Below are 27,569 nucleotides of genomic sequence, written 5' to 3' on the forward strand. Positions count from 1 at the left end.
CTCGGAATGTGGCTAGGAAATACGACCGGAAAGTCTACAAAACACTTACTTGGGGTGAAGGCGAACAAGTCGATCCGCAAATAATCTTGAAAAGTTTGATGATTTCGTAAGATTTCGGAAAAACAAGCGAGCTGCAAGATTTTGCGTTAAACAAAGGAAACCAACAGATGGCGAGTCTTTTGACAATTTTGTTAAAGACTTGAGACTAATTCTCATGGTTGTGATTACGTAGATACAGACGATATTTTCATCGACGCGATTATAGCTACTGTCACTCACACAAAGATTCGGGAACGACTACTTGACCAAGGACATGATTTATCGCTTGCTAAAACCCTACAACTAGGTAGACAATATGAACTTTCCACAAAACAACTAAAAATGTTCCACGGAGCTGAATACTCAGAAGCCCAGGCAGTATCCAGTATTAACGCCTCTAGAACGCAGCACAAAAAGACAGCGCGATGGACAACAAAACAGAAAACTTACACTCACAAACGACAGAACTCCATGTGTAACAGATGCGACTTGGACCCTAGTGCAAGTCATCCGAATAACAAATACCCTGCTCTTAAATGTACACAGACTGGACACTGGAAGCGACAGCAGTCCCAGATGAATATCAACGATGTGGACGAGCATGATCTACTCGATATTCTGGCTACAGATGACAATAAATGTCAGGAAAACACAGACAAGTGGCTAATGACACTCCAAGAAACCTATGAAATTCAGAATAGATACAGGAGCAAAGTGCGATGTCATCGTTTCTCACCAGTATCATCAGAATAAGTTAGAAGGATTCAAAAGTAAATCAAACAAACTCTTGCGTTCATTTACGAATCACACTATCCATCCGGAGTTTCACATGCAACTACCACTGAGGAACAAAGACACTAACATTCAGGCTGAGTTTGAAATAGTTGACATCCACCAGGAAAACGTGATCACAGGAATAACAGCAGAACGCCTTAATCTCATACAGAGAATGAATCCTGTTTTCTCTGTCTCAACAACAGTGGATCAGTTCAACGACTTTCCAGACACGGTGAAGACAACTGGCACTCTGCCAGGAGTGCACAAGATCAAGATTGATTCTCGGACCAAAGGAGTTGTTCACACCCGCATCACTTAGACCATTGATCACTGAAAAACTCAGAGAAATGGAGCAGAATGGATTCATAACCCGCGTTAGTCAACCCACACCTTGGGTCAGCTCTACGGTTGTCAGCCTAATAAACAATAAAGTCTGCATATGCATAGACCCGAAAGATCTGAATGAAGCTATCCTAAGAGAACACCATCCTATGAAAACCATAGGCGATGTTGTTTCAGCCATTCTAAACACCAATTTTTTTCGGTACTTTATGCAAAGTGAGAATTTCTTCAAATCAAACTGGATGAGGAATAAAGTTTTCTCACGACATTTAATACTCCTATAGGACGCCACCGTTGGCTGAGGCTACCCTTCGGCATTAAGTCAGCACTTGAGATATACCAAAGAATCATGGACGAGATGCTAGAAGGCATAGACGGAGCCTTTGCCATAATGGATGACATGGACGAGATGTAACACATCATGACAGCGTTTTACACAAAATAATTGAGCGTGCAACGGCGTTCAATCTGAAATTAAAATCTGAGAAAGGCAAAGTAAGGCAGACAGAAGTACCCTATGTTGGCGGACCAAGAAAAGGTCAGAGCAATAAAGGATACGCCACCACCGACAGACAAAGAGGGATTGAAACGATTACTAGGCACCGTGCAATATCTCGGTAAATTCATCCCAAGCATGAATCAGGTCGATGCACCAATCAGATGCCTTCTGAAATCCGACACAGCATTTAGATGGAAACATGAGCAGCAGTCGAGTTTTGAGCTGTTGAAAAAACGCTGGATTTCCTCACTTACATTAAGATTCTGTGATGTTAGCAAAAACATTGAAATCCAATGTGATGTCTCGAGAGATGAGCTTGGGACAGTTCTTGTACAGAATGACAGGCCAATTGCATTTTCGTCTACAACGACCACAAACCCTTGGAGGAAATCTTTAAGAAACCGTTATTGTCTACACCTATGCGACTACAGAAAATGCGCTTGCGCCTCCAGTGGTATGATCTTGATGTGAAATATCGCAGAGGAAAAGACATGACTGTAGCAGATATACTCTCTAAAGCCTGCTCACCTGATGCCAAGTCTGAACTTGACATGTGCGACATCAAAGCCTTTGATCTTTTGTCTGTAAGCAAACAAAACAAGCAGATATTGCAAAGTTCACAAAGCAGAAATAGAAACATTGTATCAGGTAATTGTTGATGGTTGGCCAGATACCAGAGACCAAGCACCTGTCAGCACACGCAGTTTCTGGAATTCCCGTGACGAGCTATCAGTTATGGACGGCATCATCTTCAAAGGAATGGGGATAGTGATCCCTCCAAGTCTTAGACCGCACATGCTCGAACTGATTCACCAATCTCATTTGGGGATAGTAAAGTGCAAACAGAGAGCTCGTGAAGTCGCTTACTGGCCAGGCATGGGCTCCCAGAATGAGGAAAACCGTACGTAATTGCTCAAAATGTGCAACCTTTCAGAACAAACAAACTCCAGAACCTCTCAAGCCATCACCGGTATCTAAACTAACATACCAAGTAGTAGGATGTGACCTGTTCGACTTCTAAAAAGTACCTCATCTTGGTGGACGACTACTTTTCTCGCTATGTTGATGTTGTTGAGCTGAAATCTCCATCAACTACCTCAACGCTGGAAGCTATGAAGTCGGTGTTTGCTTGTCACGGAGTACATGTACCTAGACAACTGCGGTCGGATAATGGACCACAGTTTACATCACAGCAGTTCAAATCATTCTGTCAAATGTATGATATTGAACACAAGACATCAAGTCCCAACTTTAAGAACTCCAACGGAGAAGTCGAACGAGCTATTCAAACAGTTAAACGTCTCTGGTAAAAAACGGACGACACGTATTTAACACTTCTAGACTACCGCACAGCATCCCTGGAAGGTATCAACCTGTCACCTGCTCAGCTACTGATGAACAGAATACCCCGTAACAAGATGCCAGCATCAACAGAAGTACTAAACCCTACAGCTTACCATGACAACACAGTCAAAGCCCGAATGAAGCTAAACAAAGCCAATCAGAAGAAACACTTTGACCAGAGATACAACGCTAAAGAGCTAGAACCATTAAAACCCACTGATAGTGCCAGGGTTATACCAAACAATGGAGAACGACAGTGGAAACCTGGAACGGTGGTAGAGAGACACTCCTACCCCAGATCGTATCTAGTTCAAGTTGGAAGGAAACTTCTACGACGCAATCGAAAACACTTAAGGAAAACTACAGATAAGGCAAATACCGATAACTTACCAGAGTCTGATGATGAATTCGAGTCGCCAACATCGGTCACTTTTCCAAGCGCACACCGCACGTAACAGTATACGATATTGATAGAAAAATGTGTAACCCTACCATTCGTGGTCTGTCGGATAAGTTTGAACCAATACCATTTTTATCAAGTTTTCCACATAGACTGTCGTGATCAGCAGATCAATTGCCTTCTGAAAATGAAAAGGTGAAGATAAAGAAAAGTGATCAATCTCGTAACTCCTATATGAAATATAAAATTAAGAGCTGGGGAAACAAGGACCTCTGGACATACCAGAGATGGGATCAGGTGCCTAAGGGAGCGGTCAATATTTGGGGTTGGGGGGTTGGGACCGGTGCATTCCATATTACCATTTTAAAAAAACCTATGTCCTATATTTTAAGAATACAAAAAAGTTGCTGTCCTATATCAGATGTGTAAAAAAAAAAGTGTGTCCTATCTGATAAATAAATATACATGTATGATTAAACAACATTTTTACTTCATTTTAAAAATCTCTGGAGTTCTTCATTATTATCACTTAAAATTTGTCTCTCCATTGTAATAGCAGTAAAGCTCCTGAGAAACTTTTGTTTACTTTGTAATGTTCGGTAATTTGTTTAGTGAAGTTACAAATCTCATTATTATCATCTTATTTTTTCTTTTTGTTGAATTTTGTTCAAAGTGCTACATTTTGCATTTTTTTAAATTACTGTTTTACTGAATTGTTGCCTCATGTACTTATATTCACATCTCCGTATTCTCTATGAAAGGTGAAGATAACGAACAGTGATCAATCTTATAACTCCCATAAGCAACACAAAATAGAGAGTTTGGCAAACACGGACCCTGGATATACCAGAGGTGGGATCAGGTGCCGAAGAGGAGTAAATATCTCCTTTCGACCGGTCACACCCGCCGTGAGCCCACATCTTGATCAGATAAACGGAGTTATCATAGTCAAAACCAATGTACCAAGAACGGGTCTAACAATCGGTATGAAACAAGTGAGACAGCATTCGACCCAATGATAGGTTGCATTGACAAACTATCAAATTATTAAAGATGTGTTTAGATTTTAGTTAGATTCTGGTCTGTATCTTTCAAGTTATGACCGACATGATATACCATTTTATTTTCTTTGATTGAAATTCATACTCCATGCAAAACTTGCATGCAATTTTATTCACAGCTGAACACTTCTTTTGTGATTTTTTTTAAATTACATGTCTCTATAGCCCAGTAGCTAAGTACTTCGTTACTAGCTTGAAAATACGGATGTATATTTAATTGCTGTTATAAAATTTAGAAATTCATTTCAAAATTAAGGTTTATCTCCCTCATGCATAGCTCTTATCCTTAGACGAATTTGACTCCACTTTTTTTGGCACGCTGTTTTTGGCTGTAATAGCTCTAAAGCTTCATTGTTATTTCGGATTTCAAACATTTCGGTTGAGCATCACTGAAGAGACATTATTTGTCGAAATGCACATCTGGTGCTTCAAAATTGGTACCGAATAAGTTTTACATTATGACCCCTGGGTCGAGGCCTCTGCTGGTGGACTGTTAGTCCCCGAGGGTCTCTACAGCCCAGTAGCTAAGTACTTCGTTACTAGCTTGAAAATACGAATGTATATTTAATTGCTGTTATAAAATTTAGAAATTCATTTCAAAATTAAGAATTATCTCCCTCATGCATAGCTCTTATCCTTAGACGAATTTGACTCCACTTTTTTTGGCACGCTGTATTTGGCTGTAATAGCTCTAAAACTTCATTGTTATTTCGGATTTAAAAAATTTCGGTTGAGCATCACTTGTCGAAATGCGCATCTGGTGCATCAAAATTGGTACCGTATAAGTTTTACATGTTTTAATAGTTAAAAAATTTCAAGGGTCCAGTATTTTATTGCAAATTGTCTCTAGTATATTCAACTTGGACATGAAATAAAGCATGCATAAAATTCAGTATTATTGTTTGTAAGATAGTTGAATTAAAGGTTTGAAATACTTTATAGTATTTTTTGTTCATTGATACATTAGCTGTCCTATATCAGTGTTGAAAATAAAAAAGTTGGAGTCCTATCAGTATGTAAGTCAAAATAAATGTGTCCTATTATATTTTGCATCGGTCCCAACTCCCCAATAAATATTGACCGGTCCCTAAGAGGAGTAAGCACATCCTATCGAGAATACGACATAAATTGGCAAGCACTATTAGTGTGCATAAGTACATACCATAGTGGGTAAGAACATAGTTATTATTATCATAGCGAGTACCAGCAAACCGTTTCTCCTTAGATTCTCCTCTGCCTGCATGTGACCTTTTCCATTTACTTTGTAGTATATGTATTTTGTACTCCGTAATAGTTTATTATCATTGTAATATCAACTCTAGAAATTCAAAACTATCATAGAATGTGGCTTTTTAAAATAAATTGTAAACCATTTAAAATATATCTTACACAATAGATTATTTAGTAAATCTAAATACATGTTCGATTCGGTTAATTGATATCTAAAGATATGGGGTTTCGAGGATTCTCTAGGAACATTTAATTGATGAAGATAAAGGTCGTTGGAATATGGCAAACACAAAGTCAAGGTCGTTGATATATGACCTACACTAAGTCAAAGTCATTGGTAAATGACATACATGTACACTAAGTCAAGGTCGTTGGTATATGACCTACACCAAATCAAGGTCGTTGACATATGGCATACACCAAGTCAAAAAAGGTCGTAGATATAACTACACTAATTCAAGGTCGTTGGCATTGGACCTACAATACGTCAAGGTGGTTGGTATATGATCTGGCCCCGGGGCCATAAAACGTAAACATGTTTACATTTGATCTTCAGGAGTCCAAATTCTATAAAGGAAACAGATAGTGAAAAGTGAGACTGAAATTAAAAGTGAGCTCATCTAAGTTGCATGACCCTGGGGAGGAGATAAGGAACTAAGTCAGGGGTCTGCACTAAGTTAAGGTCGCTGTTATATGACATACACTAAGTCAAGGTAGCTGATTTATAGCAGATGAAACTCGTAATTTTCACTTTGATATATTTACAACCAGAGTTACTACTCACAGTAAATACAATATTCTTACCCAAACTTAAAATGATCTGGAGCTTAAATTTCAAATGTGTATTAAATATTTGATAATGAAATCAGATTAGTTTGATGCATTCGTAGCCCTCAAAGAAATTTGAAAATCCTTGGTAGTCTCCACCTCAGCTCTCGGTAGATTTGTTTTTCTTTTCCTTTTGTATATAGGAATAATCTGTCTTATTACACTTATTTGATCAAGTTTCGTTTTTCAATTAAAATACAACGTATTTTCATCAAAATTGTTCATCAGATATGTCTGAATAACGCAAAGACCGACCTTGTATAATTCTATGCAAATTCTGAGGTTTTTGTTTTACATCAAAGGTCAGCTAATCCGAGTATTTGAAATTAACAACAGTTTTGACTTAATTCTTACAGAAGGTGTGGAAATCGGCAGGTGTATGTAACATGGCAAAGAGTTGTTTATAATTTTTGTCTATCAAAACTGAATGCGTAATATGCAAATAGTTTTCCTTAGTTTTAAAACTGAAGCAAATACAGCAATGTCAGAAAGCAATGGCATGTTTAAAATTGTTAGAAATTTGTTCTAAATTAATCTAATCTGATCGATATTGCTTTGATATATATATATATATATATATATATATATATATATATATACTGTATATTAGAATGAAATAAGTCCTTGGTATAGCCAAAATATAGAAAAAAATTCAGATTAAGATTTCACATTTATCCCAAAGCGCTTTCGCTCTACGACTCTTCAGTGTATATATATATATATATATATATATATATATATATATATATATATATATATGTGTATATATTATATTATATTATATATATATATATATATATATATATATCGATCAGATATATCTGATCTGATATCGGAGTTGACATTTCAAAGTTAATATTGAATCGAAATACTAAGAATATATTGATAATTAGTTTTAATTACTGTAGTAAGTCATTATTTGTTTTATTAATTCATTTTATGTATTTTGATTGATCTCAGTTCATTAATTCATATTTCTATCGTTTCTTTCTTGTTTTATATTCTTCATTCCTATCCAAGGTGGCAGGTTCTTGTTGACCGGCTAGTGCGATGTCTAGGTGCATTCCCCCTTTCCTTCCGAAAGTATATATTTCAATCTTGCATAATGAAAAGGTGGGTTTTTTTTAAATATATGATTTCATGTTGTCATAAGCGTATAAAAAATACATAGATTTACCTAATATCTTTCTTTGAGGAGAGATGTGGACTAAACAAATTGCACATGTATTTTAACGATAATCAGATTAGCGAAACAGACGCAACCATTCAATGAATTCAATAGAGCAATGAGTCAATAGTTATGAAAGTTGAATAATCAATATTCTAAGACGATATATAATTTTTGTATCTTTTATTTCCGAAATTAAAAGTATATTCATTTATGTCTATACCAACATGTTCGTAAGTCATTGAGCTAATAGGTAAAAATTAAAGTTTTGATTTATCCAATGATTTGGTTTTCTTTTAATGTTTATTGATGATTTAAAGGGAGCAATTTACCGCGTCGGACAATCAATCTAAAATGAACCATTATCATTTCTTTCTTGATTATACATTGCCAATAGATCCGATAATAAATTTTCACAACATATCAAAACATGTCAAACATTATATATGAGAAGAAAAAATATCATAGAAATCAAATAATGGCACGCATTGGGGATGTCAAGCAGTTTTTAATTTCTTTTTGACACAATAATAGCCTCCTGGCAAATTGAAACTAGAGCGACACTTCGACCAGAACTGTATTTCATATATTCAATCGTCTCTTTACAAGTTCATACAAAATAAAAAGACTTATCGTGTACCTTCTGCTTGTTATTATTATGTACCGAAAGTAATAGCCTAATACCGTTATTGAAGAATTGATATGTGTGCTCTTTTATTGTAGTGAAAGGGATAAAAAAAATATCATTGAAAAAGTATCTGATAATCAATTTGTCGACCACTGTCCCATCCTAATATTCTACAGTTTCTAGGATTTCTATCGTAAAAGAAACTTATCATAGAACTATCTGCAAAAGGATTGATAAAACCTAGAGTAATCGGCAGTGTTTCCAACTTAAACAGATCGTAAGCAAATTCAATGGACGTCCGTTGAGCTGTAGAACTTGTAACCAAATACAAAATTCCACACGAAATAAATCCATTTCCGTACTGCTGGACTTTCACAGGAACTTTGATCCGCCTGTACTCCCTTAAGGTCCCAGGATAGAATTGTATGACGTAGATATTATCCAAGTCATTTTTCTCGGAATATAAAAGCCAAGCACCATTGTCATCCGCTTCAAGATCAAAATACGAGTTACTTCCCTTATACAAAGTCGTATCGCCTTCATAATTGGCATTTTCTACGTCGAAAGCCATGACAATTGCCTGTAAGCGGAGATCATAACAAACTATTTGTAGGGTACCCTTCCAGTGATAACAAAAGGTACCATTGTACACTATATGGTTTGTTCCTTGATATGTGAACTGTGTTAAGTTATACGTGGTCGTCACCCTGTTAGCTTTGAAGTCGCCGACAGAAAAATATTCTTTGAGATATTGCCCGCTTATTCCATCCGTAACCCATATCTTCTGTGGATTCATCAACTGATCTCTCATCCAAGAGCCCTTCAAAGACACAGTTTGCCTTTTGAAGAATGGAATTCCTATTTTCTTTATTACACAATCTGCAATATAAGAGGAGGATATCTTGCATAGTGAAATGAAATTGAAATGTTGTAAAAATCGAAACGATGCACTTTAACACCAATGTATCTGGTACTGACAACTTTTGCGTGGTTTTGGTGTTGTCGGAACGGGAGTTGTGGTGGTGGTGGTAGTAGTAGTAGAAGTGGTGGTCGGTTCCGTTGTCGTCGTGGTGCTTGTTGTAGAAGTTGCTGTGTAGAAAATATTCGTATAAATACATACGATTTTTTTGTCACATACAGTAACGTAAACAGAGAAGACACTATGAATTAACGATCAATTGCAAAACATACGTGAACAAGCAACTATGTCTGTGGTTGTTTCCGCTTCTTCTGTAACTGAACTTTGTGTTGTTGCTTTTGGTGTTCCTGTAGTGAAAAATGCATGTCACTCACTTCATTGCCGTTTGTTAATTAATTTATATACTTGGAACAGATCAAAGACTTAATGAGAAAATGTTAGTAAAACAGTCAAGCTCACGTAAGTATATAAATTCGAATATCTCCGTACCAATTCGATTTTTCCTTCTCCAAATAGATTAAATATGGTGATGTGAAACACGACCTTCATGACTAAAATATGTTATTTAATATCTACATAATACATGTACATGTATATGAAATTAACTTTGCCAAAATTGTAGTTTTTGATGTCGTTAACTGAATTCCTTTCAAAGCGTGATAAATGCATTTTAGTGCAAACAGAGTAAAATCCGTCCATTTGATCAGAAAGTTCGAAGAGAGGTAGAGATCTAGATACATGAATTGTACTTTTTGTCAAAATAGTGTCATTGATTTTTTAAAAGTGTTTAAATGTGTCAGTGCTCATACTCATGTTTCCAACAAAGACAATTTCACTGCAACACATTTCATTGAATAATTCAGTTATTATAATAATTATGCCCATACTAACACAAGAAGTGAATTCAAACATCATATACCGGTATCATCATATTTATAGTTTTAGGTAAAACTTTCAAAATCCAGCTTTGTTGACTTTTATACTCATCTTTTCAGCTACGCCATATATGTAATGTATAATATCCTTTTTACCGATAACGGAGGACAACTGCAATCCATGATCTTACCTAGATAAGTACAAGAACAGAGACATGTATCATTTGATGAAGGGGACCACGTTTCTCCCGCAGCTCCTTTTTCTCCTTCTCCACCTTTCGGCCCCATTTCTCCCCGTCTCCCTTTGCGACCAGTAGCCCCTTTGTTCCCTTTAGGACCAGGATCTCCTCGCACTCCTTTCATCCCACTGTTTCCTTTTTCTCCTTTCGGACCAGAATATCCCCTATATCCGTTAGGACCCACGGCGCCTTTCTCTCCTTTTGAACCAGGTATTCCCCTTTCCCCTTTCTGACCGGAATCCCCATGGTCCCCTTTAGGACCCGGCTCTCCTTGTTTTCCTGGAATTTTATAGGGAATATGCTTCCGTAGTTTTAAATACTGTACTTGTATATAGGAAAGACTTTCATTTGATAGAAGGGGTACAGTTTCGGAGTAAGCACAGGAACAGAATAATGTAAAAATAGACATCATCTTTATAGTGGTGTACAATAAGCAGGTACGCTAGACCTATGAAGATGAGATGCTTTATAGGATTCTATACCTGCACACTAAAGGATTTATCAAACAAACTTAAATTATTTCAATGCCTTTTGAAATATTAAAGCAAATACATACCAGTATGTCCTAAATGCCCTTCAAGGAAAAAAATTATAATACTGATTTAGTGTGGACAAGAAATTTTACAAGAGGGCCTGAGTATGCGAAATTATTTGTCTTTAGAAATTATAATTATAAGTTTTACCTGTGAGATATTTATACTTTTCCATTTTGATACTTTGTACTAGATGTATATGTGGGAATAACTATCCTATACAACTGATACTTTAGAATTCTTTTTGGATAAATTTTATCACATCACACAGCGAAATGCGATTTTCTAGTTGAGTTCTGAGAGAGCAAGTGAATTTGTACAGTTTTCTAAGAGGATTCATTGCCCATTAAAATTAATAACGCAAACAATTTTCATACTTGAAGTGCAGGAGTAGTTTTTTTTTCTAAAATACATTGCATTTTTCACATCTGATCAACTAACCCCTGAGCCAGGAATCATAACTGTCATATTGCTTATCATAATCATACAGTTTGTCTGCTTGATGTCCAGCAATAAAGAAAATTGTCTATGCAATTGAAGTTCCACCATAGTGTCTGAACCCTGGAATCACGAATTTCACGATTTTGTTAGAGGGCTCAAAGACCGTTATTACCATGTAAATATCTTACCTCCTTGATGTTCAGGGGGAAAAATCGAAGATATGAGGCATTTTCAGTACACGACTAACTTAGCTGGCTCCTGAACCCAGGGGTTAGGAATTTAATAGTTTTGGTATACAGCTCATTCGTCATTATAATCATGTCAACAGTTTGACTGCTTGATAATGCATTTTGAACCCTACCCTGGGGCATGTACCCTGAACAATTTCACAGTTTTTTGTAACAGGCTCACTGCTTATTATAATCATACTAATAGTTTACTGCTTGATGTCCAGGAAAACATTGGAGTTTTAAATTAATTTTGATGGTTTTAGCCACTCTTCTATGACCCCAAGGGGCAGGGTTGATAGAATTACCCATCTTTGTTCTCCCATAGGTGATACATACCAAAATTGGTTGAAATTGATTAAGCTGTTCAAGAAAAGAAGTTGAAAATGTTCAAAAGCTTACAACCGACGCAAGACGGACAAAAATTGATAAGAATAGGTCACCCGATTGACTCAGGTGACCTAAAACAGAAAAAAGCTTGAGAAATAACAAATGTCTTCTTATTCTTTAACAAATTAATCTGCTCATCATTTTTTAATCATATTATATAGCCCATTATTACTGTAGAATATCTATTAGGTATGCACCTACCATGGGTTCCTTGTTCTCCTAAAGTAAAAATTGAAGAATTTATAAATATTTGAATGAAATTGATAAAGTTTGAGTAAAGTTTATAAATAGTTGAATGAGGATGATATATTATATATGTAGAATATCAGTGTCGCGACAAAGCCTCCATGCCTGTAAATGATATCAAAGCTTTGAATTATATATTTACGTGCCATTGTATTCTTATTTTTCGTTAAGTATATGACACAGTCATAATGGTCGATTTCCTTTTACAAAATGAATGAAAATGTAAATATTAACAATATTGGTATATTCTTTTCCATTTCATTGCCTAATTCGGTAGCTCCTGAAGTCGGTTAATGTTTCTACTGCTGCTCTTGAGATCGCGGGTTCAAATCCAGGAGGTGCTTTAATTTTTCCCCCCAGATTACTTTCAACTAAAACTGCATATTTTGACTAAAGAAAGTGATTTTGTAAAAAAAAAAAAAAAAAAAAAAAAAAAAAAAAAATTCAAAATCTCATTTAACATATCCTCCACTTGTGATCCTACATGTATCAGATTTCTCGGGTGTGTTATTCCTCCTCAATAGCAAGAATACCGGTAATGGTGGAATTGATGAGTCGAAGTTTTCAATCTGTTACTGGTATCACTACAGATTTCTTATTACAAGTGAAATGTTAAATTATGTGATACTGTATTCAGATTATGTGCTTACCTTTCTGTCCCTTTTCACCTGAAATAAAAAAAAAAAAAAGGAAATTGTAAGATAAGACTACACATGGTGGTGTAGCGGAATTGTTCTTTAAGATGTTGCACAGTATATATACATAACTACGGATATACATACTCATCGCGGTAGCAGACCATGATTTTGGAAATGCCAAAAGTCTTGTAGGGTACACTGTTGATATATTCGTAAATTCATTATGTTTCATCTAAAAGAAATGTTAGTTGGCTTTGCGTGCCTCGAATAAAAAAAAACATTTGTAAATCGTCAAAGCTACCGTTAAAATGCATGTACATATATATATTGTCCCGTCGAGAATTTTTCACTCATTTTGAGACGTCACCAGACCTATGCCCAGGACCGTCTTTAATGTACCAAAACCTATTGTGACACGAGATCCCGTTTTTAACGTCATATCCGAAGACCCTTGATTCTTGCATTTAAATGCCCAGCGTTTGGCGAAGGAGCAATCACCACACGCGCCCAATGCTCGAGCGGAAATCGAACTCACGGCCTCGAATCCAGCTATGATCGAAGCGAACGCTCTACCACTGAAATACCGCGACCAGTGCATGTAAATGTCGTTGATATTCATTTGAACTAGATGCACAGTAGTAAGATAAACTACCCGCCTTTTAATATTTTTTGGACAATCTGAGTAATTTTTTACAGGTACTGTATGTATTAAAAGACCGCTCTAGTATTTTTATCAGTGTACCGGTTTGACCGTCCTAGTATTTTTATCAGTGTACCGGTTTGACCGTCCTAGTATTTTTATCATAATGTACCGGTTTTACAGTCCTAGTATTTTTATCAGTGTACCGGTTTGACCGTCCTAGTATTTTTATCACAGTGTACTGATTTGACCGCCATAGTATTTTTATGACAATGTACCTGTTTGACCGTCCAAGCATTTTTATCATAATGTACCGGTTTTACAGTCCTAGTATTTTTATCAGTGTACCACTTTGAACGTCCTAGTATTTTTATTACAGTGTACCGGTTTGACCGTCCTAGTTTTTTTTATTACAGTATACCGGTTTGACCGCCGTAGTATTTTATCACAGTGTACCGGTTTGAGCGCCCTAGTATTTTTAGCAAAGTGTACTTGTTTGACCGTCCTAGTATTTTTATCATAGTGTACCGGTTTGACCGTCCTAGTATTTTTATCACAGTGTACCGGTTTGACCGTCCTAGTATTTTATCACAGTGTACCAGTTTGACCGTTCTAGTATTTTATCACAGTGTACCGGTTTGACCATCCTAGTATTTTATCACAGTGTACCGGTTTGACCGCCCTAGTATTTTTATCACAGTGTATCGGTTTCACCGCCCTAGTATTTTATCACAGTGTACCGGTTTCACCGCCGTAGTATTTTATCACAGTGTACCGGTTTGACCGCCCTAGTATTTTTATCACAGTGTATCGGTTTGACCGCCCTAGTATTTTATCACAGTGTACCGGTTTCACCGCCGTAGTATTTTATCACAGTGTACCCGTTTGACTGCCGTAGTATTTTATCACAGTGTACCGGTTTGGCCGTCCTAGTATTTTTATCACAGTGTACCGGTTTGACCGCCGTAGTATTTTATCACAGTGTACCGGTTTGACAGTCCTAGTATTTTTATCACAGTGTACCGGTTTGGCCGTCCTAGTATTTTTATCACAGTGTACCGGTTTGACCGCCGTAGTATTTTATCACAGTGTACCGGTTTCACAGTCCTAGTGTTTTATCACAGTGTACCGGTTTGACCATCCTAGTATTTTATCACAGTGAACCGGTTTGCTGTTGCCAATATAAGATTCCTATGGTACAATGTACTTCACTTTTGTACACCAGAAAATTGTGTTTACAGGAGTTGTTGATTTTTTTTATTTGTCAATGCTACTTAAATATAGAAAGAAATCAATACCAGCTTTTGCAAGGGCATTTTATCATACTGCTTAATTAGTTATAGAAAACGTGGTCTCTGTAATGTATGAATTGCCCAAATCTCGGAGTTTCACTAGCTGTAGTTATTCAAAATTGGCGGTGATGTTCAGCAGAAACATCGTAAAAGTAATTTTGCAGTAAAGTTGTCATTGACATACAATAAATTTTTATGTTACTTGTATAATGGCGTTATTTTCACTGTAATGAGCCACAATGACAAATCCACGAGACATACATCAGGCCCTAACAACAAGTTTAAAAGATCTTGCCATCACAGATGATGTGGGACAATTTTTTTATTTGGGTAGGTGTAAATATAAAAAAAAAATAAAATGCCATAGTGTAATATTCATATTTATATACCCACTCGGAAAATTAAAAACAAAATTACAATATGGCACTGGTATCTAATCAACTCAAGCATATCTAACAAATACAGAGTCACTCTGTAGAGTTGCAAAATCAGTAGGACTTGAAAATAAGACCTACAACACAAAAACCCTACGAATCATCACGAAACAAGACTCGCATGAAGAATACGCCCCCCTCCCCCAAAAAGAGACATTAGCTTGAGTACCAAACTAATATTATTTGAGGTAACTGTAAACTAAGTCCTCCATTATGGATCAAAAATATGGAAACAGATTAACACTTAGAACAGCCCCGTGTTATCAACAAATATCACTGACAAATTCTCAGAGTGGGATATACCAGAGGTGGAATCAGGTGCCATGGAGGAGTAAGGACCCCCTTTCGACCAGTCACACCCGCCGTGACGGCCTGAGCAATTATCAAACGATGATCTATAGAGAAGAACCAACTAAACACCTATAGTGGATACCATCAAAGAAAATGATGATGGATTGGCTACAATTTGTGGAGTCTACCGCGCAATATCAAAATACACGTTCTGGGCTGAAATCCTCAGAGCAAGAGGAAAAGAGGGCGACACGCAACAACCCTGTTGCTGTCCCTAGCAGTGGGTCTAACATCAACCCGAATGTTCTGGGAAGAAGTCAAACATGCAACCCAATAAATAAATAGTACAGATGCCACTCCGAGATGCTGTCAAGGTTCTATGCCCCTCTAGGGGAAAAAGACTACGTAAGTAAGCAATTGATGCCGTTAACAAGATTTTAAATAATTATTATAGCAATATGAATTCAAGATAGAGTAAATATCCTTACCTCGATATCCAGGATACCCTAATAAAGAAAGGATGAGATACTGATAGGTTTTTATATTACAATATACGAAATGTCACATTATGCATGGTGTCGTCAATTTTCGTACGCATCAAATTTTGTAACTTTTCTAAAAATAGTGTTTTGTAGATATACACATGGGAAAAAAAGTATAAAAACACCAGCTATTTTATTTTTCTCAGCCTATGCATGATGATTAATTGATGAATAACAGTGTTCATGTGTGACTTTAATTATAGGATCACTTGGTCTCTAAAAAACGTAAAACACATCAGTAAATGTATTTATTGTCATTCTTTCTCAAAGATAATAGAACGTGATATTTTGAGGAGAATTTACAGTAATACATTGATTCAAATGTCTATTATGAATTAAATAAAGTTATATAACGTTAATATCTTGGTAAACTTCAAACTAAACAAATTTTTCAGTATCTAATGTAAATTCCGTTCACACGAATGGCTAGTCCGAAATATCTGACATTTTCCTGTTTTTTTAATGATTTTGATTCTGTTCTAGCACACAAGCATTCGTCCACCTGTGATATGTAGCAAAAAGCGACTCTCGTCTGACCCATGGACTTTCTTCCAACATTGACGAGCTTTATATCATTGCATACACGCTGCTTTGTGGTTGGGTGTATAAAAAGGTCTCTTTATGGGTCTTCTTGCACGATAGCCAAATAATTTCAGCCGACCTCACGCTGTTTTCGTTGAAAAGTAACGATGTTGCAACAATTCCCTTTTAAAATCTGAGCTATTAGTATAAATGATTCGTCTCTCCATCCTTCTGAGTACATTGTCTTCCTCTGTTTTCAAACATTTGATAGAAAGGAGTAACTTTGGTGTTGCAATACCTTTTTCTATGTGTATATATTTGGTTGGTCCACTTTCATTATAAAAGTATCTTTTTCTCCTGATATCTGTTGTTTTATTTAGAGTTACTACTCTCGGCGAATACCATTTTCTGATTATATGCCTAGTCCAGTTTCTTTACTATTATAATTAATCACGGGTCCGTGTTTGCCCAACTCCTTATTTTGTATTGCTTATAGGAGTTATGAGATTGATAACCGTTCGTTATCTTCACCTTTCATCACTAATTACCATACTGATGATTAGCATTCTGCTTACCATTCTTGAATTGTATATTAATAGTCTTGTGTAGTAATCATCAGGAGATCGAATAATTACTATAAATGAAAAAAAACAAGAGGTACTGTGAGCAATGCTCACTAAGAATGCCCCCCGCTTACCCCAATCTCCCAAAGGGTGTTGGTAATAGGTATAAACTACCTCTTTTCTGAGTGTAAAAAAAATGGCATGACAAACCGAATCATATTGCTACTTCGATGTCCAGTGCACGTGACCTTTGACCTTTTGACCCCAAAATCGATAGGGAACATCTTCATCCCATGGGTAGTCCATATGTATGATATGGTGACTGTAGGTGGAAAGGATAACGCTTTAGAGCCCGGAAACCATATTGCTACTTCGATGTCCAGTGCGCTTGAACTTTGACCTTTTGACCCCAAAATCGATAGGGAACATCTTCATCCCATGGGTAGTCCATATGTATGATATGGTGACTGTAGGTGGAAAGGATAACGCTTTAGAGCCCGGAAACCATATTGCTACTTCGATGTCCAGTGCGCTTGAACTTTGACCTTTTGACCCCAAAATCGATAGGGAACATCTTCATCCCATGGTTAGTCCATATGTATGATATGGTGACTGTAGGTGGAAAGGATAACGCTTTAGAGCCCGGAAACCATATTGCTACTTCGATGTCCAGTGCGCTTGAACTTTGACCTTTTGACCCCAAAATCGATAGGGAACATCTTCATCCCATGGGTAGTCCATATGTATGATATGGTGACGGTAGGTGGAAAGGATAACGCTTTAGAGCCCGGAAACCATATTGCTACTTTGATGTCCAGTGCGCTTGACCTTTGACCTTTTGACCCCAAAATTGATAGGGAACATCTTCATCCCATGGGTAGTCCATATATATGATATGGTGACTGTAGGTGGAAAGGATATTGCTTTAGAGCCCGGAAACCATTGCATCTACAGACGGACGGACAGACAGACGGACAACCCGATTCCAGTATACCCCCCCCCCCCCCCACAACTTGTTGCGGGGGGTATAAAAATTCTGATGATCTACACCCTTTTCCAACAGCTTTCCATATGTATCAAGTGACCTTAAGCAAACTGAACTATGGGTGATTAACATTGCGCTTTAAAACTGCCCGGTCGGACAGACAGACAGACAGACAGACAGATAGATAGATAGATAGATAAATTCATTGACATTGATACACAAAAGCTTCTAAATTTGTATAAAGAATGGAAAGAATGCTGAGTATTTGAATACTTGACAAATAAGAATTAAGAGAGGAATAAATGACTCGACTCACCTCGAGAACCCTGTAGCCCGGGACTACCTAAAATATAATTAATCCGAATGACAGTGTATGCGAAAAATGAACGTTCATGTACTATTTATAAATACCATTGTTAAATCTAGTAATCTATGTCATTTTCAGATATCTTTTAAAATGTCTTAACAAAACATCAAATGATTCCGCATTTTATATACATGTAAGACATCTGCCTTTTATCGCCTATTGTAAACATTGGTGAAGTTTTTTGAGTGTCATCTAAACTTACCCATATCTCCCTTTTCTCCTAAAAAGTAAAATGAAAGTAACACTTAAAATACACTTCAGGGTCTACCGAGTGTTTTATGGCAAGCTTTCTCTTACTGGTATAGTACTCCTCTATGAAAGCTTGAATCGTAATAATTTCAAAATATTACAATCCGATCGACATTTCTGTAGACATGGATATCCTCACTTTTTGAAATCGAAAATATTGATACTAACCTGATACCCCCGGTAAGCCTAAAAATTAAAAAAAAACGTGAATAATTTCACAACTGTTTGGAAACTGTATGGCGTCAAGTTTAAACTTTGGAAACAAGAGGTGTTTGTAAAACATATATGCCCGCCATGGTGCAAAATTGAAAAAGGTTATACACATGCATCACCAATTCAAAATATTGAGCAGACAATATCTTCCTATGTCAAGAGTGGATTGAACATGTGACCTAAAAATCAACAGGGGTCATTTACTCATTATGCTGTACCAGTATACCAAGTTTGGTGTCAATCAAGCAATTGATTCTTAAAATATAGGAAACAATATACATGTATTACTATGTCCAGTTTAACCCTTGACCTTTGACCATGTGACCTCAAATTCAATAGGGGTCATCTTCTCCTGAACATGTACCGGTGTATCAAGTTTGATGTCTGTCAAGCAAAGGGTTCTCAATAAATTGAGCGGACAGTATATTCCTATGTCCAGTTTGACCTTTGACCATGTGACCTCAAAGTCAATAGGGGTCATCTTCTCCTGAACATGTACCGGTGTATCAAGTTTGATGTCTGTCAAGCAAAGGGTTCTCAATAAATTGAGCGGACAGTATATTCCTATGTCCAGTTTGACTTTTGACCATGTGACCTCAAAGTCAATAGGGGTCATCTTCTCCTGAACATGTACCGGTGTATCAAGTTTGATGTCTGTCAAGCAAAGGGTTCTCAATAAATTGAGCGGACAGTACATTCCCATGTCCAGTTTGACTTTTGACCATGTTACCTCAAAATCAATAGGGGTCATTTTCTCCTGAAGATGTACCAGTGTACCAAGTTTGATGTCTGTCAAGCAAAGGGTTCTCAATAAATTGAGCGGACAGTATATTCCTATGTCCAGTTTGACCCTCGACCTTTGATCATGTGACCTCAAAATCAATAGGGGTCATCTTCTCTTGAAGATGTACCAGTGTACCAAGCAGAGGATTCTCAAGATATTGAGCGGACAATGTCTTCCTATGTCCAGAGTAAATTGACCCTTGAACTTTTACCTTTTGAACTGAGAAACAATAGGGGTCCTCTTCTCCTCATAACCAACCCACATATGAAATATCATTACCATCAAGTGAGTGGTTCTCAAGATATTGAGCGGACAACATTCGGTATACCGACCGACTGACATACCGACCGACCGACAGGTACAAAGCAATATACCCCTCTTCTTTGAAGGAGGCATAATTAACACATATAACATGGCCTCATATAAATTGCGAGTGTGTTCTATTTCATTTCTTCTATAAATTGCAGTGTTAAAGAAGACAATTTAAAAGTGCATGTCTTTTTGTGAACGACTCGAGTTATACTTATATCCCCTCGCCTTCGTTGCCTCTTGGGTGTTCCGCGGAGTATTTGTATAATTTAAAACAAAATACAGAGCATTTTCTCCGGTAAATCATGATACGTTTTAAAACTACAGGGAATAAAAACCAGTTCACTGTAAGCGTAAATCCATTATAAACATGTTCGCTGTAACCGTGTTTTACTGTATACATTTTTAAATATATAGAGAGCACATGGTCTCATTTTCTCCTCGAATATCACGATATGCAGATATATACATAGATAAAGTACATGTACAATTGTATGTTACTGTAGATTCAACGTTTCGAGATCGACAAAATGTGGCTGATTTATTTCCGGTTCCGGTGTTAAACCATATGCAATCGATCAATATGCAGGTGTTTTTTTTAAGGGATTCAGTTCCTTGAGAGATATGTATTTATACAGATGCACTCTTAAAAAATCTTTGAAATTCTTTACGATCCTATACACGAGTTTCCAGATGTTTCTCCAAGAATTGAATCGTTCTAAACGCCCATCAGACTTGGTAGGAGGCGATGATAGGTATGTTTTATATGACATACACATCGCACATCATATAATATGTAATATCATTTTTCTCAATATATTGATGAAAGAGATACGAGTATATAGACTGGCAGTTAAGTAAACATCTAGCATGCAATTTGTTTACCATTTTGACTTGTGTGAAAAAGGAGACATTCCAAGGTTTTTTCTATTACAAAATTTGCAATTACATGTATATATTCCTATGACTTTCTCTTGTAATATAACAATGTTATAAAAGTTACCTGGTAAACCAGATAGGCCTGCGTCACCTGCAAAACGAAAAAAAAAACACATGTAAATTGTTTGAATGAAAATTACAAGTTTATTATAGATAGTTGAAGCATAATTTTTATATTTATCAGCAGAGTAAATCATGTACCAATAGAGTAACACCGAGTCCTGATTTAAGGTATTCAATATAGAACGACCAGATTTCATATCGAGTAAATGGATGGTGGGATTTTTGTAATCATGGTATCATTTGGAAAGTTTCAATCAAGAATTTTCAAATTTTGTTTACTGCTTGATTTATTTGACCTAGAATTTAACACCAAAGTCTATGGAAAGAGCATGTTTTATCAAAATATTTTTAAAGGGAATTATAATTCCATACAAATCTCTTGGTAGAAAGTTACATAAACATTCTCTTTATGAAAATATGAAATAAAATTAATCATTTACCACACATATCTTTAGAAAATTAGATTTTTCTGACTTTTACAAAGGGCAGATAACTCTTTAAAAAAAACTCAAGTGCAAAATCGTCAGCTTCAAATCATGTACCGTACTTCATTGATTCATTATAAGAATTGGGACGATACAAACCGTTTTTATATTGTTGTTGTTTGTAAGAAAAGAATGAACTTGATCACTAATAGTTTTCATATTGCATAAACATGTTGAAATAGGACCTACTGAAGACAATTAAGAATATAAAACAGATAGTTGCAATTCCAGATCAAATGCGGAGACCAGATGTAATATTCTACTGTTGTCTCTTGCTATTTTGTTTTTCCATGATTCATATCAATTTTTTATTTTTGTGATTATCATTTCCGAATAATGAAGAAAAGGTATTTCTAAAAAAAAAAAAAAGACTGTATAATTGATGCACAGCGCAACACTGCCCATACACTCACCTTTTTTTCCTTCTTCACCTGTATCAGAAACAAAAAACTATAATTATATTCTCAATTTCAATCAGATCATCAACAACTGATAATCAATTCAAAACAATTGATTTTAATATTACATATTGTTAAAAATAAACCCGGTTCTTAGTTTGGGGCATATTATTGCTGTTTTATTTATTTTCGAGGAGGTTTTGGTGCCGAATAATGGTATTGTATATATAATGGCAAGTTAGAAGATATTTACCTGGCAATCCAGGTATACCTGAAAAAGTTTGAAAATATTACGACTTGTATCTGGAATGTTGATTCTATATATATGTTTGCAACAAATAACGTCACTAAACAGTCCTACTCTCTCTATTGGCATTTGCTAATGCACATACAGCTATTCGGAATAGAGAATGAAAAAGAAAACCTCTAACCTTCATCTCCCTTCTCACCACGACAGCCTTTCACACCTTTTCCATCAATCCCTGGCTCCCCTGTACACAACAGTGAAATGGAACGTGAAGAAATAACAAGCCCATAGTGTCGTATTCATAAAGAAAAGTTCTATTTTATGTATTGAAATTTTACCTTTTTCTCCTTTCGGCCCAGGTATAGCTGTAATAGATCAAAAATGTTTATAAAAATTCGATGAAATTTTGTACAGTGCATGCATTTGTTTTGATGTGACGATGCTGTTGGTTTTTACCTGGCGTTCTAAGATCACAGTCAGAGACTACCTTTTTGCAAAAGCTGTAGTCAATTGTCTGAAAGGAGATATAAAGTACATGTAACTATAGTTACAAATTAATTAAGCATCATTATACAGATTGAGAGACATATAATCATGTCAATGCAACTCTAAGTAAATAATATAACTCTATTGATAACAAACATACATGTGTATTTACTCACCACATTATGGCCACAGTAAACGTTACTACGCCGCAGACGACTAGTTTTCCCGCGCAATTTATTAGCGTAGCTTTTGTAAATATTTATCGTCTGGTCACTGTGAGCAGTAAGGGCACGAATATCTCTGCTTGTAATGAACAAGATTCCAGTTAGAAACGTATTCACGGCTATCAACAAGTATATAATTTTGATGTGCCGAGTTAGACCGCCTTGAGCATCCATTTTGGTTTTGGAAGAGCTCGATGTGTGTTAACTTATCAGACATTGCCCCTGATACACGCTTTCTCCAGTTATTATAACATTGGAGATATTTTCCTGTACAAAATCTTATCTAGTAATAGGTTTCCGTGTTACGACGAGCCGAAGCCTGCGTTATTGAAACTAGATATTTATTTGTGATATCAGTGATGCCACTGTTTATCTAATGTCTTGACAGATGAGAACGGGGAAAAATTAATTCGATGTTAAATGGTTGCCTTCGATGAAACAGGTGATATAATACAGCAGAATATTCGATGTGGATACACTTTGAAAATTGAGTCTTCTAGAATAGACAAAGCAGTGAAATGCTTTAGTTCATGAAGAATTATGGACTTAGGATACCCTCCCCCCCCCCCCCCCCCAAACAAAAATGTTATTATAGAATTTGGTTAAACTATTTGTAAATGTTTTTACATGTATATTGCTAAAAACTCATATTTACAACAAAATATTTTCTTATGAATCCATTTTTAATTTTGCATGATCTATATATTGAATGGACTATCCGTAAGGTGTGACTGCTCCTTATACTAAAGATGTTGGACGCATGCGTGTTTATGTGGGATATTCTATTATTTGATCAAACAACAATGGGAATCGATCATTAATACATTAAATGCACCAACAAGAAGACATATTTGTCCATTCAATAATCAAGTGTAGATTTATAAATAATGCAAAAATTGGACATAAAATCGGCCCTGCAAGAAAATTTGCATGGCATTATTCTACGCGTATAAGTCGGACATAGACTTCCGGGTTAAAATTTTTACTCCCAAAAATCTATACGGTATATAACTTTTAAGACTTATCACCCTCGCGGACATATTTCCATGATGCATCCAAAAGGAAGGTCTATAAATGTTGAGAAGGGTATACGCAGGGCACGGGGAAAGGCTACAGTGTACAAGAACCCCATCTCCTCCCTTTGACAATGCTGGGGAAGACCAGAACGTCCAAGATTCATAGGTAGAAATCCTGTCTGAATCTGGAGAGATTCCCGAAGGCATTACCGTCTGAATAACGGGGTTAAACGAACTTGGGACGCATGAGAAACTGATATAACGTTCTTTCAACATTAGACGAACGGACTTGTACCGGTCCTATGGACCTCCGTTTGGCAACCGTTATTCGCCAGTTTCATGTGTTTATTGTCCGTAAATATGCGGTTGTTGTCCATTACATCTTCGGTTGACCCGCTGCATGTCCGGTAGTAGTCCGGTCTTGACTCATGTTCACCGGACATTAACGGATGTAAACTGCAAAAGTACAGGAAAGGAAACGAATGAGTTCCGATTAAAACGCATAACAATGCATAGGTACTGTACACTAAGCGAACTCCAGAGTCCGGTGGTATCCGTTTCAAGTTTTGAACATGCTTAAAACTTTCCGTCGGATAGACCGAACTTCACCGGACATGGAACGCGTTGGTCGAAAGAGAAACGGACAAGAGACGCAAAGGAATGGAGACGAACGGATTAACAATTTCATCATCCGGTGGACGTCCATTAGCGTTATCCGGTAAGACGCGACTGCTGCTTAAGTTGCGATTAAAATAAACAGAAACCCAGAAAGCCCATTCTTCAAAAGGAAAATAACCAAAACTTGAAAACCATAAGGGACAGAGGGTCGTCATGATTAAGGATCAAAGAATTATGAGTAAATATCGGTTGGAGGGATGGATCTATATAATCCTTAAACCTAATTCTGCAATACACGTCTTTTCCAGTGTTGCCATAACTCCGACCTAGAAATATGACTTGTCACAAATTTACTGATGCACAGTTAATTACAAGAAATCTGACACGACATCGAAATCTACCTAAAGCTGAGTTCTTTCATGTAATCTAGATGTATAGATACTGTATAAATCTATTTTCTAACAACATTTTATAAACTCATCCAGGAAAATTGATCAATTTTGCATTTACCCAAAATTTTCAGCACAAAGCATTAATTGATTTCTTTTTAACTTATGGTCGACTGTACATAGTTTGAATGAAACTTCGGACAAATTTTATTACCATTATAATTATAAATCACAAATCAATCCCTGTATCTCCAAAGGTAGAATGCTGTTGGATTTCTAAGTTCAAACTTATGTACATTTGCAAACAATCCTTCACACTTTTAAGAAATAATTTTCATTTTTGAAAACACACTAGGGCATGAACTGCGATGCCTTTACGACAGCATACTTCATGAAGCTTGTTATTATACATGAGAAGAATGCCGGTGCGTGAAGTGTCGCAGTTGATGTCGTACACATCTAGACGTCTATATTTATCCAGATTCATACGCCCATTGTTCACAACTACATAACATTCATGAGGAAATTGGTATCACTACAGTTGGTAAAGATATCAAACGAAGAAAAAAAACCCGACATTGGAAATGCAAATCTGTATAAATTGAATGAGACACACGGATATGTTGCAGTTTGTGTATATCATTAAAAAAAAATATTTTTAGAAAGTAATGAAGGACATCGGCAGTCTCATTGTAGGAAAATAAAGTCATATTTTAGATTTATTTTCAGATCGATCATGATTCGAGTTTATTTAAGTAATATTTATTTTACTTTATTTAAGTAATATTTAATATCTATAAATTGGGAGCGATCTGGTTTGTTTAGATATTTTATCTATTATTTTATCTATTATGGGTTTATCTATTATATGACTAAACATTCTTTTTAAAAAAAAAAAATCGATGTGTAAACGCTGGACATTTTACTCACAAACTGAATAAAAGTGCGAAACACTTTTATGTTAAGTTTGTGACTAAAATGTCCAGAGTTTACACATCGATAAATTCTTCAAAAATAATGTTTGATTTTTATTATTCCAATTCGTTCCCTGTATCATCAATTTCAAAAAATTGAATAGTTTTCCCGCACTATATTATTTATTTTCAGGCTCGTATGTATACATAGCGTTTTTTGATTTATAGATGTGTAAATTCTCGTTTCGATTTATTTTTGTCCGATCAAAACAATTGCATTAAATAACATTGGAATTATTATGGATATAACAATGACAATTTTTGTCACAATACTACATACTATAAAAAAATTATTTAATTATTCTTATCGTTTTGCATTTCTTTGTTAAAATTCAATTCGTCACATGGCCTGTAGCCTTGCTCCATCATAATGATCCACTACTGGTCAGGGGTATTGTATACGGCACAATAAACTTCATTTAAAACCACTACCTACGTTTACATACCTTCACCCTATAATTTAAACACCCTGAGGTCACCGTGAACGCCCAGTAATTTGGGCACTTAACTATACATAGTACCTTATAATATGTATGTTGAATCAATTATTTCAGACACCAAAGTGGGGTTAAAAGTTGAAAGCAGTGACTATTTGTATATTTAACTGACGCAAGGATTCCGTATTTATTGACACATAAGCTCATATGTCTGTTAAGTCTTATATATACATCAAATATTACATTAGATTCTGTTTTACATTACTTACATGTGCAGATTTGAAGTTTTGCTTCTCCTTCTAGTGGATAAATGTGATAACTGCGTGGGAAAATTTAATAGGTTACAAAAACTTTAAAAACTTGTGGTCACTTGTTTGAGACATGCCGAATTTAAATAAAATTCACTTGAACTGTAAAATAAAATGTGTCAGTTTTCATTCGAAGTTTCAGCTGACCGTTGAAATGAACATCGATTATTTTTTCTTATATAAAAATCATTGTCTAAAATTACTTATTTATGAAAATCGTGAATAGGATTAGTCAGAAGGCTCACTGCCAATAACAATTATTTAAAAAAAAAAAATAATATCAAAATTAAAATCCGAATGAATATTTTTTACCATAGCTTAATATACAATTTTAAAAACAGAAATATGTGCCCAATATATCATCATACCGATTTCAAAATTTCATCATATGAAGACTGTTTGTATGTGTCTAGCATTTACAACCCATCGAATGCATTGCTATTCTACAAACTAAAACTATATGATACATCGTAATAGCTCCGGTAAACATATTCACAGGACTGTAAATCCCAAACCTCAATACAAATATTCACGTATTTCAGAAATCTGTACAAGTGAAATTAAAGATAATTCTACTTGCCGATGAAAAGTCATATTTGTCGGATGACGAGAGCCCAGAGAATACAACATCTTGGAACATTTCGGGCGGCTCCAGGTTGTTTCTTTTGGATCTCTGTGTTTCGTCATCACTGTTATTTCCACCATGGATGTAAGGCAGCTTTGACCACTTGACCTCCTGAAGCAGTTTCAGACCCGTGTAAGCCTCCAGGGAGATCCACAGAGCAGCTATACTGATGGCGGACAAAACAAACAGTAAAATGTATATTATTCTAAGATGAAAAAGCACTCTATGTGTCTCCATCTTACAAACCACATCACAAAAAATGTTCTATTCATACAGATGGCGGAAATATAACTAGTCAACCAATAACGAGATATACAGCAAGTCGTAATCATTCAACAGAATTTC

General features: G+C 35.9%; 1 protein-coding gene across 3 annotated transcripts; it reads right to left on the reverse strand.

Moving 5' to 3' along the window:
- Nucleotides 1-7,854: 7,854 nt before the first annotated feature.
- LOC125651531 (gliomedin-like) lies at nt 7,855-27,525 on the reverse strand. Of its 3 annotated transcripts, none has more exons than XM_048880171.2 (18): nt 27,180-27,525; nt 22,604-22,661; nt 22,486-22,512; nt 22,332-22,391; nt 22,154-22,171; nt 21,916-21,933; nt 21,019-21,045; nt 18,878-18,895; nt 18,663-18,680; nt 18,410-18,436; nt 15,970-15,987; nt 12,837-12,854; nt 12,142-12,159; nt 10,906-10,923; nt 10,302-10,628; nt 9,508-9,582; nt 9,295-9,405; nt 7,855-9,195 (listed from the first exon to the last, which is right to left on the reverse strand). In XM_048880171.2, the coding sequence occupies exons 1-18, from the start codon at nt 27,459-27,461 to the stop codon at nt 8,432-8,434; spliced, it is 1,902 nt and encodes a 633-aa protein (XP_048736128.2). In that variant the 5' UTR covers nt 27,462-27,525; the 3' UTR covers nt 7,855-8,431. The 3 variants fall into 3 exon arrangements, with proteins under 3 accessions (XP_048736128.2, XP_048736131.2, XP_048736129.2); XM_048880174.2 differs by lacking the exon at nt 27,180-27,525 and adding an exon at nt 22,810-23,112; XM_048880172.2 differs by lacking the exon at nt 10,906-10,923 and having other exon boundaries at nt 27,180-27,484.
- Between the last annotated feature and the right edge of the window lie 44 nt (nt 27,526-27,569).

Source organism: Ostrea edulis, chromosome 5, assembly GCF_947568905.1.
Source record: "Ostrea edulis chromosome 5, xbOstEdul1.1, whole genome shotgun sequence".
NCBI lineage: Eukaryota > Metazoa > Mollusca > Bivalvia > Ostreida > Ostreidae > Ostrea > Ostrea edulis.

Coding starts and splice junctions, on each gene's coding strand:
- LOC125651531 (XM_048880171.2), bottom strand. CDS start 27,461: ATGGAGACACATAGAGTGCTTTTTCATCTTAGAATAATATACATTTTA. Junction 22,662..27,179: donor ACAAATATGACTTTTCATCG/GCAAGTAGAATT, acceptor ATCTCCTTTCAG/ACAATTGACTACAGCTTTTG. Junction 22,513..22,603: donor CTGTGATCTTAGAACGCCAG/GTAAAAACCAAC, acceptor GATCTATTACAG/CTATACCTGGGCCGAAAGGA.